This window comes from Stegostoma tigrinum, chromosome 19 (assembly GCF_030684315.1).
Source record: "Stegostoma tigrinum isolate sSteTig4 chromosome 19, sSteTig4.hap1, whole genome shotgun sequence".
NCBI classification, from domain to species: Eukaryota; Metazoa; Chordata; class Chondrichthyes; order Orectolobiformes; family Stegostomatidae; genus Stegostoma; species Stegostoma tigrinum.
In genome coordinates this window covers 40770928-40789033 of record NC_081372.1, presented here as the reverse complement: position 1 = coordinate 40789033, position 18106 = coordinate 40770928, and the positions used below count along the sequence as shown (strand labels likewise).

Genomic DNA, 18106 nt, shown 5'->3' with positions numbered 1-18106 from the left:
CGTAAAGGGTAGAGCATGCATTAAGCTAAAAAGTTTCCTCCAATTGGATGCGTAAAAACCAGAAGACCATTTTTCCAAAGTAAGGGGGAGCCCACAAGATTGAGGTGAGAATTTTGTTTTTGTGGGGATTGTGTATCTTTGAAATTCTGTGTCCCAGAAGACTCTAAAATCTCAATAATTTGAGTGTGCTTACATTTGAGACTGACAGACTCAAATATCGATGAGTTGAAGGGTTATGAGAATAATGTGGGTAAAAAGCATTAGAGTAGAGATAAGTCATGGCCATATTCCTTAGTGCAAGAAGAGTTAAAAGGCTGAACGGCCTACTTCTCCTTCATTGTTCATAAACTCCTTTTGCACCCTCACAGAAACCACCTTTATCTTCCCTAAGGTAACCATAACTAGGCACGCTATTCTCGTTGTGGCCTAACTAGTGTTTTATGTAAATTCAATGTGATTTCCTACCTTTTTGCCCTCTATGCTTTTGTTTATAACATCTAGGATCCCACGTGCTTTCTGGACTGCTATCTCAGTATGCCCTACTGGCTTTGGTGATCGATAGCATATCCTACACATACTTTAGAACTATGCCATTAAGCTTACAGCTTTCATGTCTGCTGCAAAGTGCATTAACTTGCATTTCTCTGTATTAAATTCCTTTTGCTATTTGTTTGCCCATTCTGAACCCCTATATCTGGTAGTTGAGTCAGACGAGATTATTATTTACCCATCTTTAATTCTGTTGCACTAAGTGGCCTGCCACATTTTGTCAGCAGATAATTGAAACTCTATCATGTTACCGTACTTCTGAGGTCACATGTAGGTTAGACTAGCAAATGACGGTGGATTTCTTTTCCTTTAAAACCAAATGGGTTTTTATGACCATCCACCTCTTTGTCATCATGACTGATTCAATTCCATATCTATTAAATGCACATTCCATCAGCTGCTATGATGGCATTTAAACCCATATCTCCAGAGTAGTGGTTTGAGCCTCTGGATTACCACTCCTCCATGTCGCCATTCATTCTGCTTGCCATTCCTCTTCCAACTTTGTAATTGACAAATATTGCAATTTTTGTTTGTATTTGAATATCCAAATCATTTTTATATTTAGCAAAAGTTAAGCAGTGGTTCTTACACTGACCTTTCAAGGAGAAATGTTCCTAACACCTTGTAGCTAGCAATGTAACCATTTACTATGATTGGCTGTTTTATCCAGTTACTCCTAGTCCATAAAATCCCCATTTGTTAGCCACCTTCTGTTTTCTTACATCCGTACAAATGGTATCTACTAATTCCTTCAATCTTCCCTTTTTTAAAAAAAAATTAATTAGACTAGTCAAGTATTATTTGCCTTTTATAAATCTTTAGCTTTTCTCAATTAAATCCTATGTTTCTCTGCTCGCTACATTTTGCATGAGCAGGTATGTGCTGTCTGAATACAATTTATTAAAACTTAGAATATTTAAACGTTCATAATCTTTAGTATTTTGGATTAATGTTTAGAGATGTTGTGAAAATAATAGATTAAACTAGAATACTGTTAAATAGCCTACTAGGTTAAAATTTCAGAATTCCTCCTTCATAACAATAGGTATACCAAGCATACATGGACTACAACGATTCAAGGAAGTGTTAGGGCCCTCTTGTGGGTGGAGCAGCAAATATCAACCTTGCCTGCACTGCCCATGTACTAATGACTGAATTTAAAAGTTAGCGTTTTAATGTTGATGGAGCACAGTTTAAACGCAGGTGAAAATATTTTTGTTTTGGGCCTTTACACTAGGTGCCGTATAAGGGCAATATGTAAATATAGACTTCATCCCATAGTAGTATCCGATTATATTGGTGGTAAATAGAATGTGTATAGTCATTTCTTTGAGGATTTTTAAAATATGAAGTTCCAATATTCTATGCTGCACTTTGAGAGAAGCACTACATACAGGCAGGCAATCTGTGTACCCCCTCGGTCTGATTGTGGTATTATAATTAAACCAATTTGTGTCTGTATAAATTGAATAATAACAGTTGCTGTTTTACATTTACAGGATTATCGTACAAAACCGTTTTGTTGTAGTGCTTGTCCTTTTGCATCCAAATTTTTTTCTGCCTACAAGAGCCACTTCAGGAATGTTCACAGTGAAGATTTTGAAAACAAAATTCTGATAAATTGCCCCTATTGTCCATACAATGCTGACAGGAAGACCCTGGAGACCCACATCAAAATCTTTCATGTTCCCCTGTGGAAAGTACCCAGTGGAGGCAAGAATGCACATAATGAGAAGTCAAAGCAGGATGGCAATCTTAAACTGAAGCATGCTGATAGTGTGGAGCAAGCAGTCTATTACTGTAAGAAATGTACTTACCGAGATCCTCTATACGACGTTGTCAGAAAACATATTTATAGGGAACATTTTCAGCATGTGGCAGCACCTTATGTGGCAAGAACAGGAGACAAGTCGGTGAATGGCACATTTTCTGCCCCCAATGGAAGAGATGATGGCACTGTACATTGCAAACGTTGTCTTTTCATACCGAAGACATATGAGGCCTTGGTGCAACATGTTATTGAAGATCACGAACGAATAGGATACCAGGTAACGGCAATGATAGGGCATACGAATGTGGTAGTACCAAGATCGAAGCCCTTGATGCTGATTGCACCAAAGCCACATGATAAACCTTCTCTAGCTGCTGCAAATTATCAGAGTATTAAGACTTCAATGCATCAGGGTATGGGCCGTGTATCCATGTCCAAAAATGCACAGAATTCTGCGGTCAATCTTATGTCAAGTACTGGTCGTCTGCCACCAAAATATGCTATTTCATCAATGGCACATAACTATCCTTTGGGGCAACAACTTAGACTCCCACTGCCAGGTGGCTTACCAGTTTCTCTTCAGCAGCGATCACAAACAGTAAAACAACTAATCTCTAGTGGCAATGGAAGACAGTATGGAGTTAGTGAACAGAGGCGCCCATCTCAGATGCAGTATAATGTTCAGTCAGGAGGCTTAACTGGTAACAGTGCGTCTAGTCAAATGTCAATGAAACAGTCGCAGTACAGTATTTCTCAAGCACAAAGGATGCAAGGATTGCCCACCTCGGCTGTAAAATCATTAACTTCCTCTGCAGGTCTCTCTAATTCTGCTCCACAGAGTTCTGCATTAGCTGGTTCAGCTGCTCAGAAATGGAAGATCTGCACGATGTGTAATGAGCTTTTCCCAGAGAGTGTGTACAGCATACATTTTGAAAAGGAGCATAAAGCTGAAAAGATACAGGCTGTGGCTAATTATATTCAGAAGATCAACAGTTTCACAAGCAAGTGTCTTTACTGCAACCGTTACTTGCCTAGTGAAACTTTGCTTAACCATATGCTTATACATGGACTGTCGTGTCCCTACTGCCGTTCTACTTTCAATGACGTTGAAAAGATGGCTGAACATGTACGAATCCTTCACATTGATGAAGAAGTCGGACCTAAGACAGAGTCAACTTTAACTTTTGATTTGTCTACACAGAAAGGGAGTCGCAGTAATATACAACTCCTTGTAACTACATACAGTATTTCTGAGAGTGCCTCGATGGAAAACACAAACTATCGACCCCAAAATCAGAATTTAACATTCAGAAAGCCAGAAGGACAGTTGCAACAGCCAAAACCACCAGTTAAATCTAAAATAAAACCAGATTTGAATTCTATACCTCAAACCCAAATACCGTATAAAAACGATGTTGGGAAAACCCTGTGTCCTTTGTGCTTCTCTATCTTAAAGGGCCCAATATCAGATGCCTTGGCTCACCATCTGAGGGAACGACATCAGGTGATACAAACTATTCATCCCGTTGAGAAAAAACTCACCTATAAATGCATTCACTGTTTGGGCGTCTACACAAGTAACATGACTGCCTCTACTATAACATTGCATCTGGTGCACTGTAGAGGTGTTGGAAAAGCACAAAATGGTCAAGATCGAAGTCTTGCTCATTCCAAGGCGACACACTCACCAAGTGCAATGCCCATGAAACGTGAATATGAGTATGAATATGGGGACTTTGCTTTAATGAAAAAAAGAAAATTGGATGGTGAGGAGTCTGTTCAGAGTTTTACCTTGGGAGAGGATAAACCAGAGGAGCCAGTTGTTTTAGCAATTGATCCCAAGGGTTATGAGGACGAATCCTACGAGGCTAGAAAAATGTTCCTCACAAACTACTTCAACAAACAACCCTACCCAAACAGAAGAGAAATTGAAAAATTGGCAGCTGGCTTATGGTTGTGGAAATCAGATATTGCTTCACACTTCAGCAACAAGAGGAAGAAGTGTGTACGAGATTGTGAGAGGTATCGGCCTAAGGTCTTACTTGGATTTAACATGATGGAGTTACGAAAGGTAAAGCACAATATGGACTTTGGACCTGCTTGGAATATGTCGAATAACAAAGAAGTAGATGGCAAAGATACTACCAGTTTGAAACCAAACTCAGAAAAAACTAATCAAAAGCCAGATAAAGAGAGAAGAATTTTGAATCTGGGATCAGAAAAAGTTGAGGAAACTGTTTTGGATTTGAGTTCCCAACTGGAGGAAAGTTCATATTCAAACTTGGAAAAGGTTGAGGGAAGTGCTTTGAGCCGGAGAGCGCTTAAAATGAAGGGCGGTGCTTTGGATTTGAGCACTCAAGTGGAAGAAAGTCCTTCAAATGTGACTTCAGAGATTGAAAGAGCACCATTAGATTTGAGAGCTCAAATGGTGGAGCAAAGTCCTTCAATCAAGAGTGCTGAGATGGTGGAGGAAAGTCCTTCATATTTAAGCTCTGACATGGTCGAGAAAAGTCCTTCCAATATGAGTTCTGACATGGTGGAGGGAAGTGTTTTAGATTTGAGTTCTCAGATGGTAGAGAAAAGCCCTTCAAATTTAAGCTCCGAGGTGGTGGATGAGAGCCCTTCAAACATGAGCTCTGAGATGGTGGAAGCAAGTCCTTCAAACATGAGTCCAGATACAGTAGAAGGAAGTGTTTCAAATATGAGCCCAGATAACATGGAGGAAAATGCATCTAATACCTGTGCAGATGAAGATTTGCCGCCAACTGAAATGGGTGAAATAGGCTTTCAGCCTAGAGAGGAGCATTCTGAAATGGTTTCTGAAGAGTTAAGTAGTGATTTTCAAAAACCTGTGCTTGCAGAAGCTGCACCATTGGAATTGAAGGATGATGAATCTAATATGGAAGAAGAACGATATCCTGAACCATCTTTAGAATCAAAAGATAAAGAATCAGAAAGTGAAGATTCTGAAACATTCTCAGAATGTAAGGATGGTGCTTCTCCAGTTGAGGATGGACTACCATCTCCACAAGCATCTGATCAGGAAGATGTTTCAGCTGAACTCAAACAAGAATTTTGGATTAAACGACCATGGACGGATGATGCATCTCAAAGTGAAGAGGAGCAGGAGCCCACAAAGCCTTCCAAAACAAAAGCTGAAGTAGAAGCTGATAGACAAAAATGGACAGAAGGACCAGCTGAGTGGAGTGGAGAACCATTCCAAAATGAAGAAGAAAAGTGGGCCAAAGAACAGCCTGAATGGAAGAATGTTTCACCAGAGAATGAGGAAAGTTTATCAAACCCAATGTTGGAGTGGCAAGGTAACACAGCAGATAGTGAAGGTGAAGAGCTTGATCAACTCCTTGATCAGTCAAATGATGGTCTTTCAGATAATGTGGCAGAACCTGTTTGTGGCTCATCCTCTGGTGTTGGGCTGAGTAGTCAGCCTGCATAGAAGTTTGACCTGATTGAGTCTCTTGCTGTGAAATGTGTGCAGTATCTTAAAATGAAAAGAGCCAGTGTATAAAATTTTGAAGGACTATTCAGAGGTACAGAAATACAGACAAGAGGTTTTAAAATGCAGCAGATTTAGTTGCATTTCCCTCTGGGTTGCTTTACAGTTGTACAAAAATGGCATATTGTAATTTACTTTCTAAATGTTTTCTCATTTACTCACGGTAGTGAAAAGGCCAACATGTACTTACTGGTTAACAGTGTACTGTACTATAGATTTCAAGACCTTTCAGTTTGTTTTATTCATTTACTCGGTCTGCGTAGCTGGAATGTATATTTCTACAGTCTTTTAGAGCCATTCTAAGTGAAGCTTATCGTATAGGTCTTGTGTACTTGTTCTAGATTTACTGTATGATTCACCTTTTTTTAGTGATATCCCTGCTGTCAAATAAATGCAGCATTTAGTTCACTTAACTGCTTGAAGGAGGTTGTGCTGTAGTGTCTGTCAACATTATTATAAACTAGTTTTTATTGCACATATCCTTATACAACTTTGGTAGCATTTGGCCAGTAGCTTACTGAACATAAAAAAAAAACTGGCCTTACTGTAATATGGCAAATTGCTGTTTAATGTATCCTTTGCTCCAATATTGATGGTTACTGGCATTTCAAATGTTAATGCATTTTTAAAGTCTCCCTTCAACCTAAATTACTTACAGAACTAGAAATGAAATTCATAATATGCTGATTTCACTAACTTGTGTTTGGGATCAGCACACATGAATTGGGTAAAACGCAGCAAATATTTAGAAATGCTGGGTTTTGCCTGTTTCAAGGTTACATGTTAGGGATAAACACCACTGTGGTGTTTGTATACATTGTATCATCTATGTAATAGTGTCTGTGTAGTAAATTTCATTTTTGTGATCTTTATTTTCCTTTGTACTTTTCATTTACACTTCTGGAAAATAAAATGCTTTATCGTACTTAACTGTGTATCATATTTAAATGCATTTTACATTGGGTCTAGAAGTAGATCTTCTAAAAATAAAGAAGCACCTCCCCTTAAGATGTTTTCTCAAATATTCATTTAACTTTCAAAATAAACGCTGTTTGCTCAGTAAGTGTAAGACACTGATTTTTTTGATAAATCTTATAATAAATTTTTCCAACTATGCTATTGTGATGCAATGACAAATAGGCAGGAATTCTATTTTTCCTTTTTTTTTGATGTCTTCACTTGCTTCAGAATTCTATCGGTTATGAATAATGGAATTGTATATATTGAATTGTAACATGTACATTGATTTATGAATTGTCTTCATTAGAGGATGTATAATTGAAATCTCGAAGATTTATAACTTAAAGTTGGGTGCCATGCACTCCAGCATGTATAAATGTTGTCACTATTTGATCATGCATCATTGTACAAAATTCAGTCATTCCATTCTGAAGTAATCTTTGTAATTTTAAGTCTCCCAGAAGAGGAATGTGTTAATCCGTAGCTTTAGATCGTTTATTTTCAGTTGAATCGTTCCCTCATATGATCCAATATTGTATAGACCAGATTCTTTTTCAACTTACTTGATTTATTGTTTATATTGTTGGGATGCTGACAAACATTATGGTTCAATACCCCGCCACTATTGAGTGGAGAAAGGGTTGAAACAACTTTTGTTTTTGCCCTTTTGTAAAACTGCCAAATCTAGTACTGGTTACATTGAATTAATTTTGGAAATCTGTCAAACAATTGTAGCAAGTACATAGAATAATAAGATCTTTTAACAAGTTTAATAACTATGTAATGTGTTTTTGCTGATCTTTAAATAGTGTATAATTTATTGTGATTGGACAGTTTGAAATATCGATCAATGCTTACAATACAGTGTCGCTTCACATTGCCCAGAATATCAAATCTGTAAATTCTGTCTGAAAAACTTTAACATGCTTGTTGCATTTGGGTTAAATAGTCTACGTTTCTAAGCATAAAATACAATTTATGGTTGTTAACTGTAAACAGTGAATTTTTCACTCAGGTGCATCTCTGTTCTCTAATTTGTAATGTTCTGCGACCTCTTCTGGAGCAGCCTTCCTGGTACAGGACTCCATCATTCAGGAGGTTAGCTTAGAATGGACAAGGATAAAAGAAGTCAAACTGAGACATTTAATATGTGAATTATCCTTTGGTTTAAATCAGGTGTGAATGATCGCCTTTTTGGAAATTCAGTATTAATGTTTACATACGATAACTTTGAATCTAAAAATAAGTGGCTTCAGTTTGTTGCTAAATGTACTTGGCCTTTATGCATTTACTGCACTGATATTATTGATTTTGTTATGACAGATATAGATGAAGCTTGGATGTTGACTGCAACTTCCTTTTATAAAGATACAGATATTTATAAATGTTTATGACTCCTGATTGTCAAAATATCCCCTGGGATCAGTTGCTAATACTTTCCATTCTTGACTTCGAGGTTTCTAGGTTTAAACCCTACTCTAGGACTTCAAAGTGATAGTCCAGCTGACAATACAATGTAGTTAATAGGATGATGGACATATTTTGAGATGCTGAATAGACTTGAAAATAATACCTTTTTAAAAACTAAACTTTTTCAGGCTATCCAACAGAATGGATACTGAGTCAACAAACTGTAAGATTTAACTGATTTGCACAATAACTCTCCAGGTCACTCTGGTTTCAGGCATTCAGAGGTCTGGCACAATATCTGCCCACCTCCATTATTCGTGGATAGGCTCTGTTGGATTGTCAAAATGGCTTATAATCCCAAAACCCTCAAAACCAAATTTAAAAAAAAACACTTTTGTAGCCTGACTGAATAGAATAAGTTTATGCAACAAAGGGTCTGAGTGACTTGGGCCTTGGTGACATCGGTGTGGCGGAATCAGATGAGAAGTCTGGCTGGGCCCACCTCAACATTTTGGAGCATCTTGTTCCATATTTTAATGTTTTTGACAAGTGTTGTGGCGAGTTGCTATTTTAGGAGATTAATGCTTATTGATGGCTCAGCTCATCTCCTTGTTCATCTTTCCTAGCTTACCAAATTTGCCGGACAAGTTAGGCATCAAAACGGGTAATTCAGCTCTTCACTTGCATCTGAGGAATTCTGTGTTGAATTCTGGATGTGGTCTGTTAACGTTAGCACCCAGTAGATGCCATTCTCTCCAATCCACTTGCAGGCTTCTGCCTGACTTTGGTGCTGCATCCCCAGCAACAACTATTCTAATGCTGCAGCAAGGACACTTTGCACCCATCTCATGGAATGGACGAGGCTGTATCTCTGCGATCTTGGCTGTCATAACCTTCACTCACTAAACTTAACTGGATACTTACCTCATCCCATTTTCCTTTGCCTTGCCCTAGTGCACTACACCCTAGCCAGAGGTACCACTTTAACTACTTTCAACTTGCCTCGCGCTGCAGCATGGGTGCAAAGAATGAAATTTTTTTTGTCATGGTCAACAACAGGCCTCAGTTAAGACAAGTAGCTTAGTCTTTATTCAAGTGTCTCAATACAGTTGGTCAAGGACAGCCTCTGATTCTCGTAGCCCGAGTGAGAATGCTGTCCCCATAATGGAAGAAGAGCTGAATGTTGAACAGCCCACGATAGTCTCGACTTTTGCCCTATTTGGGATCGTTTCCTCCTGGATAAGAGGGACAAGTGTATGGCATGGCTGTTATTTTTGGCACAAATGGGGAGCTGTCACAAGCAAATAGTCACCCAGAGAACGTTGGGGTTTCGTCCTGTTGGATGGGAGTGGTGATGGTAAGTGAGAGGATAGTAAGTGATTTGAGCATGAGTTGTGGGAGGTCGGTAAATTGGTGGAAGTAGAGTGAATATGAAGTATTGGAAAGAAGGTGGTGGCTCTTGTGCTGACAGTGGAAGTGGTCGTTGGCCTTTTTTGTGGAGCTGAATGTTCCTCCAGACTTCTGAAACTGCCATATCTTGAGTGGCAACCACTGACCAGACTGCCCTGCTGTGTCACTGATACTGGGAGTAGAGAAAGCCTTGCATCCGCACTGCTGTCAGCAGGATTTCCAAACTCGCCCAAAGTATGGCCTTTTTGGTTTTGTTTTTGGTGTGTCTGGGGCAAATATCAGGAACAACGCAGAATGGTTCTGACTGACCATGCTTGTCGGGCAGTTAGTGGGAAGGTGAGGGCCCAGGGGATCTGGAGATACTTGGGAACAGTACGTGGTAAGAAGGACCAGAACCAGATGTAACGACCAGAGGGATGTGGTAGGTAGTCAATGATGCAAGTTTGGTAATATGCTAAGAAAAGATTTACTTGTCCTCACAGTGGAAATTCCTCAAAAACTCAATGTGACTTAAGATTCAGCTCAAGATATCATAAATTGTCATGAATGTAAGATGCTTTTGGGGAGGACTTTGTAAGCTGGCACAGACATAATGGCTAGTTTGAGAAGCACCATGTGTGAAATGTTACACTAATGCTGTATGTAGCATGACTGCAGACATGTTTTGGCATTTTTTTTGGTAAATTTAAATAGTAGAGTGGGTTCTTTGTTTTTGAATGTCTTTGTTGAGATTAAAGTTTAAACTTAAAACATAGGTGCAAAGATAGCCTTAAGTAGAGTGATGTGTTCTTCCTGTCCAGTGTGGAAGATTAGGGAGACTTTCCATGTAAACTGTCTGCAGGAAGCATGTTTGGTTGTGAATCCTGTCCGATTGCATGGATTGGTTGGAGCGGCAGTGAGGAATTTACAGGAGCTAGGGAGTGGATGGATGGCAATTGCAGAAAGGTAGAAAAACATCTACTGTTGGGCAGCTGGGAGGAAGGCAGGTAGTGCAGGAGTCCCTTGTGGCTAGCCCCACCTCAAACAAATGTTGCTGTTTTGGAAAAAATGTAGGAGGTGATGGACTCGGGGGGGGGGGGGGGGGGGGAATAGCACGAGCAGCCAGGTTTCTTATACCCAGAGATAATGGGAACTGCAGATGCTGGAGAATCCAAGATAATAAAATGTGAGGCTGGATGAACACAGCAGGCCAAGCAGCATCTCAGGAGCACAAAAGCTGACGTTTCGGGCCTAGACCCTTCATCTCTGATGAAGGGTCTAGGCCCGAAACGTCAGCTTTTGTGCTCCTGAGATGCTGCTTGGCCTGCTGTGTTCATCCAGCCTCACATTTTATTATCTTATTTCTGATACCCAGACTGGCTCTAACGTAATGAGGGGTTCCAGGTTTCAAGTGATCGATTGTGATAGGCAACTCTGTCCAGTCAGAGACACAGACCAGACATTTCTGCAGCCAACAATGACACATAGAATGTTGCCTCCCTAGTGCCAGGTGTGAGGATATCTGAGGATGCAGAATATTCTAGGGGAGAGGGACCAGCAGGAATTCATTGCACACATTGGAACTAGTGACCTAGAAAGGGGACAAGATTTTGAGGAGAGAATATGAAAAGTTAGGCACAAATTTGAAGAGTTCCTTGAAGGTAGTAAGATCTGGGTTACTCCCAATGCCATGAATGAGTGAAGGTTGGAATAGGAGGATAAAACTGATTAATATGTGGTTGAGGAGCTGGTGCAGAGGAGGAAGATTCCAGTTTTTGGATCATTGGAATATTCTGGGGTAGAATTGATCCATATAAGGGAGAATTGCATCTGATTTGGATGAGGTTAATAAACTGGGAGGCAGATTTACTAGAGCTGCTTGGGAAAATTTTAAACGAGTTAATGGGGAATGGGTTGGGGGAGGAAAGAGTTGAGACCCAGAGATATGGTGAGGAAAGAAATCAAGCTGAGACTGGTGCAGTCAGGAAAAGGAGCAAGTCAAACAGAGCAGGCAGGAACAAAGAGAACGAGGTAGGACGGATGGTACTCTATTGAAATAAATTTAGTTTATTTAACAGGTATAGCAGCTGAATGCAGCATGATTGAGAATGTGACTGGAATATCATAGCAGTTGTGGCTCAGGGATGGATAGGACTGGTAGCTTAATGTTCCAGGGTATAGATACTGTAGGAAGGATTGAAGGCAGAGCTAAGAGAGGAGGAAAGTGGTATTTCTAAAATATGCATAACATAATGACTGTACTGACTGTACTTACAGATATTCTTGGGAATATGTCCAGAGATGTTATTTGGGTGGAACTGAGGAATAAGAAAGGGATTATTGCCTGTAGTGGGATTGTACTGTAGACCTCTCACCCACCTCCAACCCTGAGCGGTGGGAAATTGGAGAAGCATTTATCAGTTATCTGTAAGAATAATAGAATGGGTTATAGCAGGGGATTTTAACTTTGCAAACACGTATGGGGACTGCTGTAGTGTTAATGGCTCGACTGGCTGAAGAGGCATTTGTGTGTTCAAGAAAGTTTTCTGATTCAGTATGTGAATGGACCTACAACAGAAGGTGCAAAAACTTGGCCAGCTCTTGAGGAAGGCAGGGAAGCTGACTTGGGGGAAGCCTTTTGAGGAGAATGATCATAATTCTATTAGTTTGAAAACAGTGATGGAAAAGATAGACTGGTTCTAAAACTTTAAAGTCCTAAATTGGAGGAAGACCTGTGAACAGTACTGGGTAAGTACTTTTCAAAAGTTGGTTGAGGTGGATGTTCACTGGTAAAGGGACAGCTTTAATGATGAGATAACAAGAGACCAGAGACAGTATGTTCCTGTTGTGCTGAAGGGCGAGGCTGGTAGGTGTAGGAATTGCTGACTGACTATAGATGTAAGCGGGAAATTGGGAGGGCAAAAAGGGGACACCAGATAAATATTCTGTAGCCGAGGAGAATCCAAAGGCATTTTACAAATCAGTAAGGACAAAAGAGTAACTAGGTAGAGAATAGGCAGCCTTGCTGATCTTTAAAGGGCCCTGCAGGAGATGGAGCAGATATTAAACAAGTATTTTGCATCAGTGTGTCTACTGTGGAGGAATAAATAATGATATCTTGGAAAAATGTCCATATTACAGGGGAGGTGATCTGCATGTCTTAAAACACAAGGGTATATAAATCTGTGGGACTTGAACGGGTGTACCTTAGAATTCTGTGGGAAGCTAGGCAAGTGACTGCTTAAAAAGTCAACATATCAAGCAATTAGTTGACCACAGCTTAGCTGGCTTTAGTGCCATTTCTGATTAGTATTACGTATTTAGATTCCAGGAAAATCAATTCAGGAGCTGCTGACCTAATTCCCTGAAGTGAAAGCTCAATCAAATCCAAAATGTTGGCAGCTCCTAATCAAATATCTTCCCTTATTCCAAACAGTCACTTCTATTTTGATTTAATATTGAAATTCTTTACATCCTCCAAGCTTGTATCATGTTTATCCTGTAGAATCTAGATATTAAAATTATAATCAACAGCAATTTGTACTGGTTTACTTCGCACAGTGTTTGATCAGTGTTGGTCAAACAGACGTAAAAGATGGTAGTCTCAATCAATGTTTGGAAAATTAAAATCACCTACGATGACAGCTTTGTTATTCTTACATATATCTGAGATCTACATATTTGTTCCTCAATTTCCCTTTGACTGTTGGTAGATCATTAGTACCATAGCATCAAGGTAATCATTCCATTTTTATTGCTAACTTAAAACTATTTTCAATGATTTTCTTTTTAAAAATATTCTTTCTACTTACAGCAGTAATGTTTACCTCAGTCAAAAATGCCAGTTGCTGGCTTGCCTCTTTCTCTATCATTCCTTGCGTCTTTCTCTATCCTTCCTTATAGTATCTGAAACCTAGAATGCTTAGCTGCCAGTTTTGTCTGCCCCTCAACCAAATTTCGATAACAGCTGACTAAATTATGGTGCTGATAATTCTACCATCTTATTGTCCCTTTTCTGCTGTAGCTTTACAGTGCTTGTACCAGTCATATTTGCCTTCACTTCAATGAATTAAATTTCCCAGAACCAAGTCTTGAACGTGAATGGTGTTCAACAAAAAAGTTGTGAACATGAACGTGCTATATATCTTCATCTTAATGGCCACTTGGAACGTGTTAGTGGATTGCATATTGCAGAACTATATCCTAGCAAGATGTCAAATAGTTTTCGAACAGCAGAGTAGAGGGGTAAGTGAATAAGCACAACAGATAGTTAAACAGTGAAAAGTAACCAAAATCTAATTCTCTCATTCTACTTACAGCATTTGGTGTTTCTACATACTGAATCAGAAATCAACTGAAGATATCAAAGAAAATTCTAATTAACTTTATAAATGAGGAAGGGACAATAGCAATGATCAACACTATCAATGTCCTGTAAATTGTGAATAATACTTCTGGAAATAAAACACTAGAGTGTATGGAAACAATCCCTAACTGTACTGTTGAAAAATATCTTTGAGATGGCTCTGCCTCAGTATCGTTTCATCTTCTATACAACACTAGTGTAAGATGCGCAAAGGAAGACATTACTTTACTAAAGTTATACTTTTAGGAGTTGTTTTTGCCTCATGCGATAGCCAGCAGGCCATGTCCTTAAAAACAGGGCTTATGTTGGAAATGTCATTACCTGATTTAAGGCAAGCGGGAAGCTTTTTCTTGTCTGCACAGATGAGAGGCTTATGAAATATTAAAACCAACTGGGGCATAATTGTTAAGAATCACAACTAATATGAGAAACCCAAAAGAAAGAAATCACAATAATTTGCAATTAGATTATAGACTTCATAGCAAATTATTCCAAAGTACTTAACACACAATCAGATAAAAATAGATGCCAAACCCATGGATACAGAGATTTTGCTGACTTGGGTTCCAACTTAGGCAATGAAAGGAGATATAGAATTGGTCTTTGTGTGTTATCAGATTGGGCTAGAGGTGTTGGGAAAGAGAGACACATGCACTGGCTGGGATTCTCATTCTCAATTATCATTTAGGTAATACAACAGTAACTAGGAACATCAACCAGCATATGTTCAACCTTGATTGAGATGCTCCTCATGGTATCTTGCTTACATTAACAACCTAACCAGGTACATTAAAATATAACTTGCTTTTGTGAAGTGGACGGGCAGCCACAATCAAAATTAAACCTACCTTCTTGGTGTGACAACACATCTTTAAGTCATCTCGGATTCGAATGTAGTTTGACGCAAGTTCCATGTATTGATGAACCACTCGGGATTGAATGAGAGCTGATCTCATTGAGAAAGAAATTTCTTAGAGCTTAATAGGGTAGATGAAGGGAGGATGTTTCCATGGTTGGGGGTGTCGAGAATAAAGGGCTAATTAGGAATGAAATAAGGAAGAGGAATTTCTTATACAGTGTAAATTTTTGAAATTGTTTTGTACTGGACAACTGTGGAGACTGTGAGTTAGTTCAAGATGGAAATTTATTGATTTTGAGACGTGGGGATAGTGTGGGACAATGGCATTGAGGTAGACCAGCCTTGTGGGATGGAGGAACAAGCTCAAAGGGCCAGATGTTCCACTCTTGTTTCCTATTTGACAATTATGAGGGCATCATTGCAATGCTGTGCAAATGTCTGATGTGGATATTTTTGGCTACTATAAATGTTATCTAGCCGTGGAGATTTAGTACATTTGATTCCCATCGATCTAAGACTTCTATTTCATGTACGTAGAAATTACAAATGAATAACTTCCATTTGAGGAGGGAGATTGAGGAATTTTAGTAAGCTTGTGGAATTCTCTGTCACAGAAAGCAACTAAAGCCAAAGCATTGAGCTTTGGACTAAGGGGATTAAAAGAATGAGGAGAAACCAGGAACAGGGTACTTCATTGGATGATCAGCCAGATCCTTGTGAATGGCAGAGAAGTCCTGTCCTTTTTTTGATGTTACCATTATTCCCATTTGTGATTAGTTAGCCATACAGCTAGTTGTACAGTATGGAAACAGACCCTTTGGTCCAACCTATCCATGCTGACCAGGTATCCTAAATTAATCTTGTCCCATTTGGGCCATATCCCTGTAAACCCTTCCTAGTTATATATCCATCCAAATGCCTTCTAACTGTTGTAAGCCTCCACCACTTCCTCTGGAAGCTCATTTGATACACCCAGCACCCTGCGTATTTAAAAAGTTTTCCTTTGGTCCCTTTTAAATTTTTCCCCCCTCACCTTAAACCTATGCCTTCTAATTTTAGACTCCCCTACCCTAGGGAAAATGTCTTGGCTATTCACCCTAGCCACACCCGTCATGATTTTATAAACTTCTATAAGGTCATTCTTCAGTATCTGATGCTTCAGAGGAAATATCACCGACCTGCTCAAATTCTCCAACCATGGCATATCCTTGTAAATCTTTTCTAAACCCTTTTCAAGTTTAATAATATCTGTGCTAAAGCAGGGAGACCTGAACTGAATGCAGTATTCCAATAGCAGCCACAACATGACATCCTATCTCCTCTCCACAATGTACTAACCAATGAAGGCAAGCATACCAAATACCTTCTTCACTACTCGTTCCTTTGAAAATAGTCACAAGTAGACAATGAACCTACACCCGAAGATCTCTTTGTTTGGCAACATTCCCTGGGATCTTACCATTAAATGTACAAGTCCTACCCTGATTTGCCCTACAAAGATGTAGAACCTCATTTGTCTAGATTAAGCTCCATCTGCCAATCCTCGGCCAATCAGCCCATTTGATCAAGGTCCCCTTGTACTCTGAGGTAACCTTCTCTGTCCACTATACCACCAATTGGTGTCAACTGCAAACTTTTATCCATACCTCCTACATTCAAATCCAAATCATTTATATAAATATCAAAAAGCAGTGGACCCAGCGCCAAACCTTATAGCACTCTACTGGTCACAGCCCTCCAGTCTGAAAAGCCATCCTGTATCTCATACCTTCGAGCCGATTTTGTGTCCAACTGGGCTAGTTCTCCTTGCATTTCATGTGATCTAACCTTATTAACTAATCACTATGAGACATCTTGTTGAACTCCTTACTGAAGTCCAGATAGACAACGTCCACAGCTCTCTCTTCATCCATCCTCTTTGTGACTTCAAAAAAACTCAAATTAGTGAGACACAATTTTCCACACACACACAACCATGTTGTCTATCCCTAATCAGTCCTTGCCTTTCCAAATGCGTGTAAATCCTGTCCCTCAGAATCCCCTCCAACAACTTGTCCACCACTCATTTCAGGCACACTGGTCTACAGTTTCCTGGTTTTGATTTACCACATTTCTTAAATAATGGCATCACGTTAGCTGACCTCCAATCTTCCAGTTCCTCCCTAGCTTCTGACAGAGTTGTAGGGTACACCTGATCAAGTCTCAGGAATTTATCCACTTTGGTGTTTTAAGACATGCAACACCGCCGCCTCTGTAATATGGACATTTGCAAGATGTCGCTATTTATTTCTCCAAGTTCTCTAGCTTCTATATCCTTCTTCATGGTAAACACTGATGCAAAATACTTGTTTAGTAACTCGCACATCTCCTGCAGTTCCAAATACAGGTGGCCTGCTGATCTTCACTGGGCCCTGTTCTCTCCCTCGTTACCATTATATCTTTACTGTACTTGTAGAATCCTTTTGGATTATCCTTAATCTTATTTGCCAAAGCTACCTCATGTCCCCTTTTTGCCCTCCTGAATTCCCTCCTACATATATTTCTAATGCCTTTATACTCTTCTAAAGATTCACTCGATCCCTGCTCTCTATACCTGACATATGCTTCCATCTTGTTCTTAACCAGAACTGCAATTTGTCTACAGTTATTCAGCATTCCTTACACCTACTGACCTTGCCCCTCACCCGAACTAGAACATCCTGTCCCTGGATTGTAGAATTTCATATACAATACTTGCAACCAGCACCTGGGTACTGCTTTTGAAGGGAGGCTTCAGTTTTAAGCCAGTTCTGCTGCTTTGACTAGAAACTTAAAACATAGTTTTGAAAAAGTTACATATTGAGAGAAAGAGACAATCATGGACAAACACCAGAATGGTCCAAAACCTGGTACTACAAAATTTCAGTTCGCTGGATATATCATACCAGTACCAGTTTAGAAAATGAACACATCATATAGTAAGACGCAGACAGATAATCATGTGTCCTTTCCAATTATGCCACAGCTAATGTAAAATGTATCACATCATAAAATAAACAAGCAACTTCAGAAAAAAATTGGACACAGTAACTTGGGAGTAGTTTTCAAATTGCAATGATTAAGAAAATGATATTTTTGCATTTCTTTACCTTATCAGAAACTAGCATTATATGAATTAGTTGGTAAGATAACAATACTAATTTTAGACCAAGATGTAAAGATTATAATACTTTAATATTATAGTTGTGTTTTAGCTTTATATAGTAAAAATTTACATCTAAAACACAATAATAGAATGTTATCCAA

At 39.2% G+C, this 18106-nt stretch overlaps 1 protein-coding gene across 3 annotated transcripts in view; it reads left to right on the top strand.

Moving 5' to 3' along the window:
* adnpb (activity-dependent neuroprotector homeobox b) overlaps positions 1-6762 on the top strand; it is a 39276-nt gene extending 32514 nt beyond the window's left edge. For all 3 annotated transcript variants that reach the window (XM_048549761.2, XM_048549759.2, XM_048549760.2), the window contains one exon: positions 2052-6762. In XM_048549761.2, the coding sequence (XP_048405718.1) occupies positions 2052-5777 (3726 nt within the window). In that variant the 3' untranslated portion in view covers positions 5778-6762. The remainder of the gene's footprint in view (positions 1-2051) is intronic.
* Positions 6763-18106: the final 11344 nt, after the last annotated feature.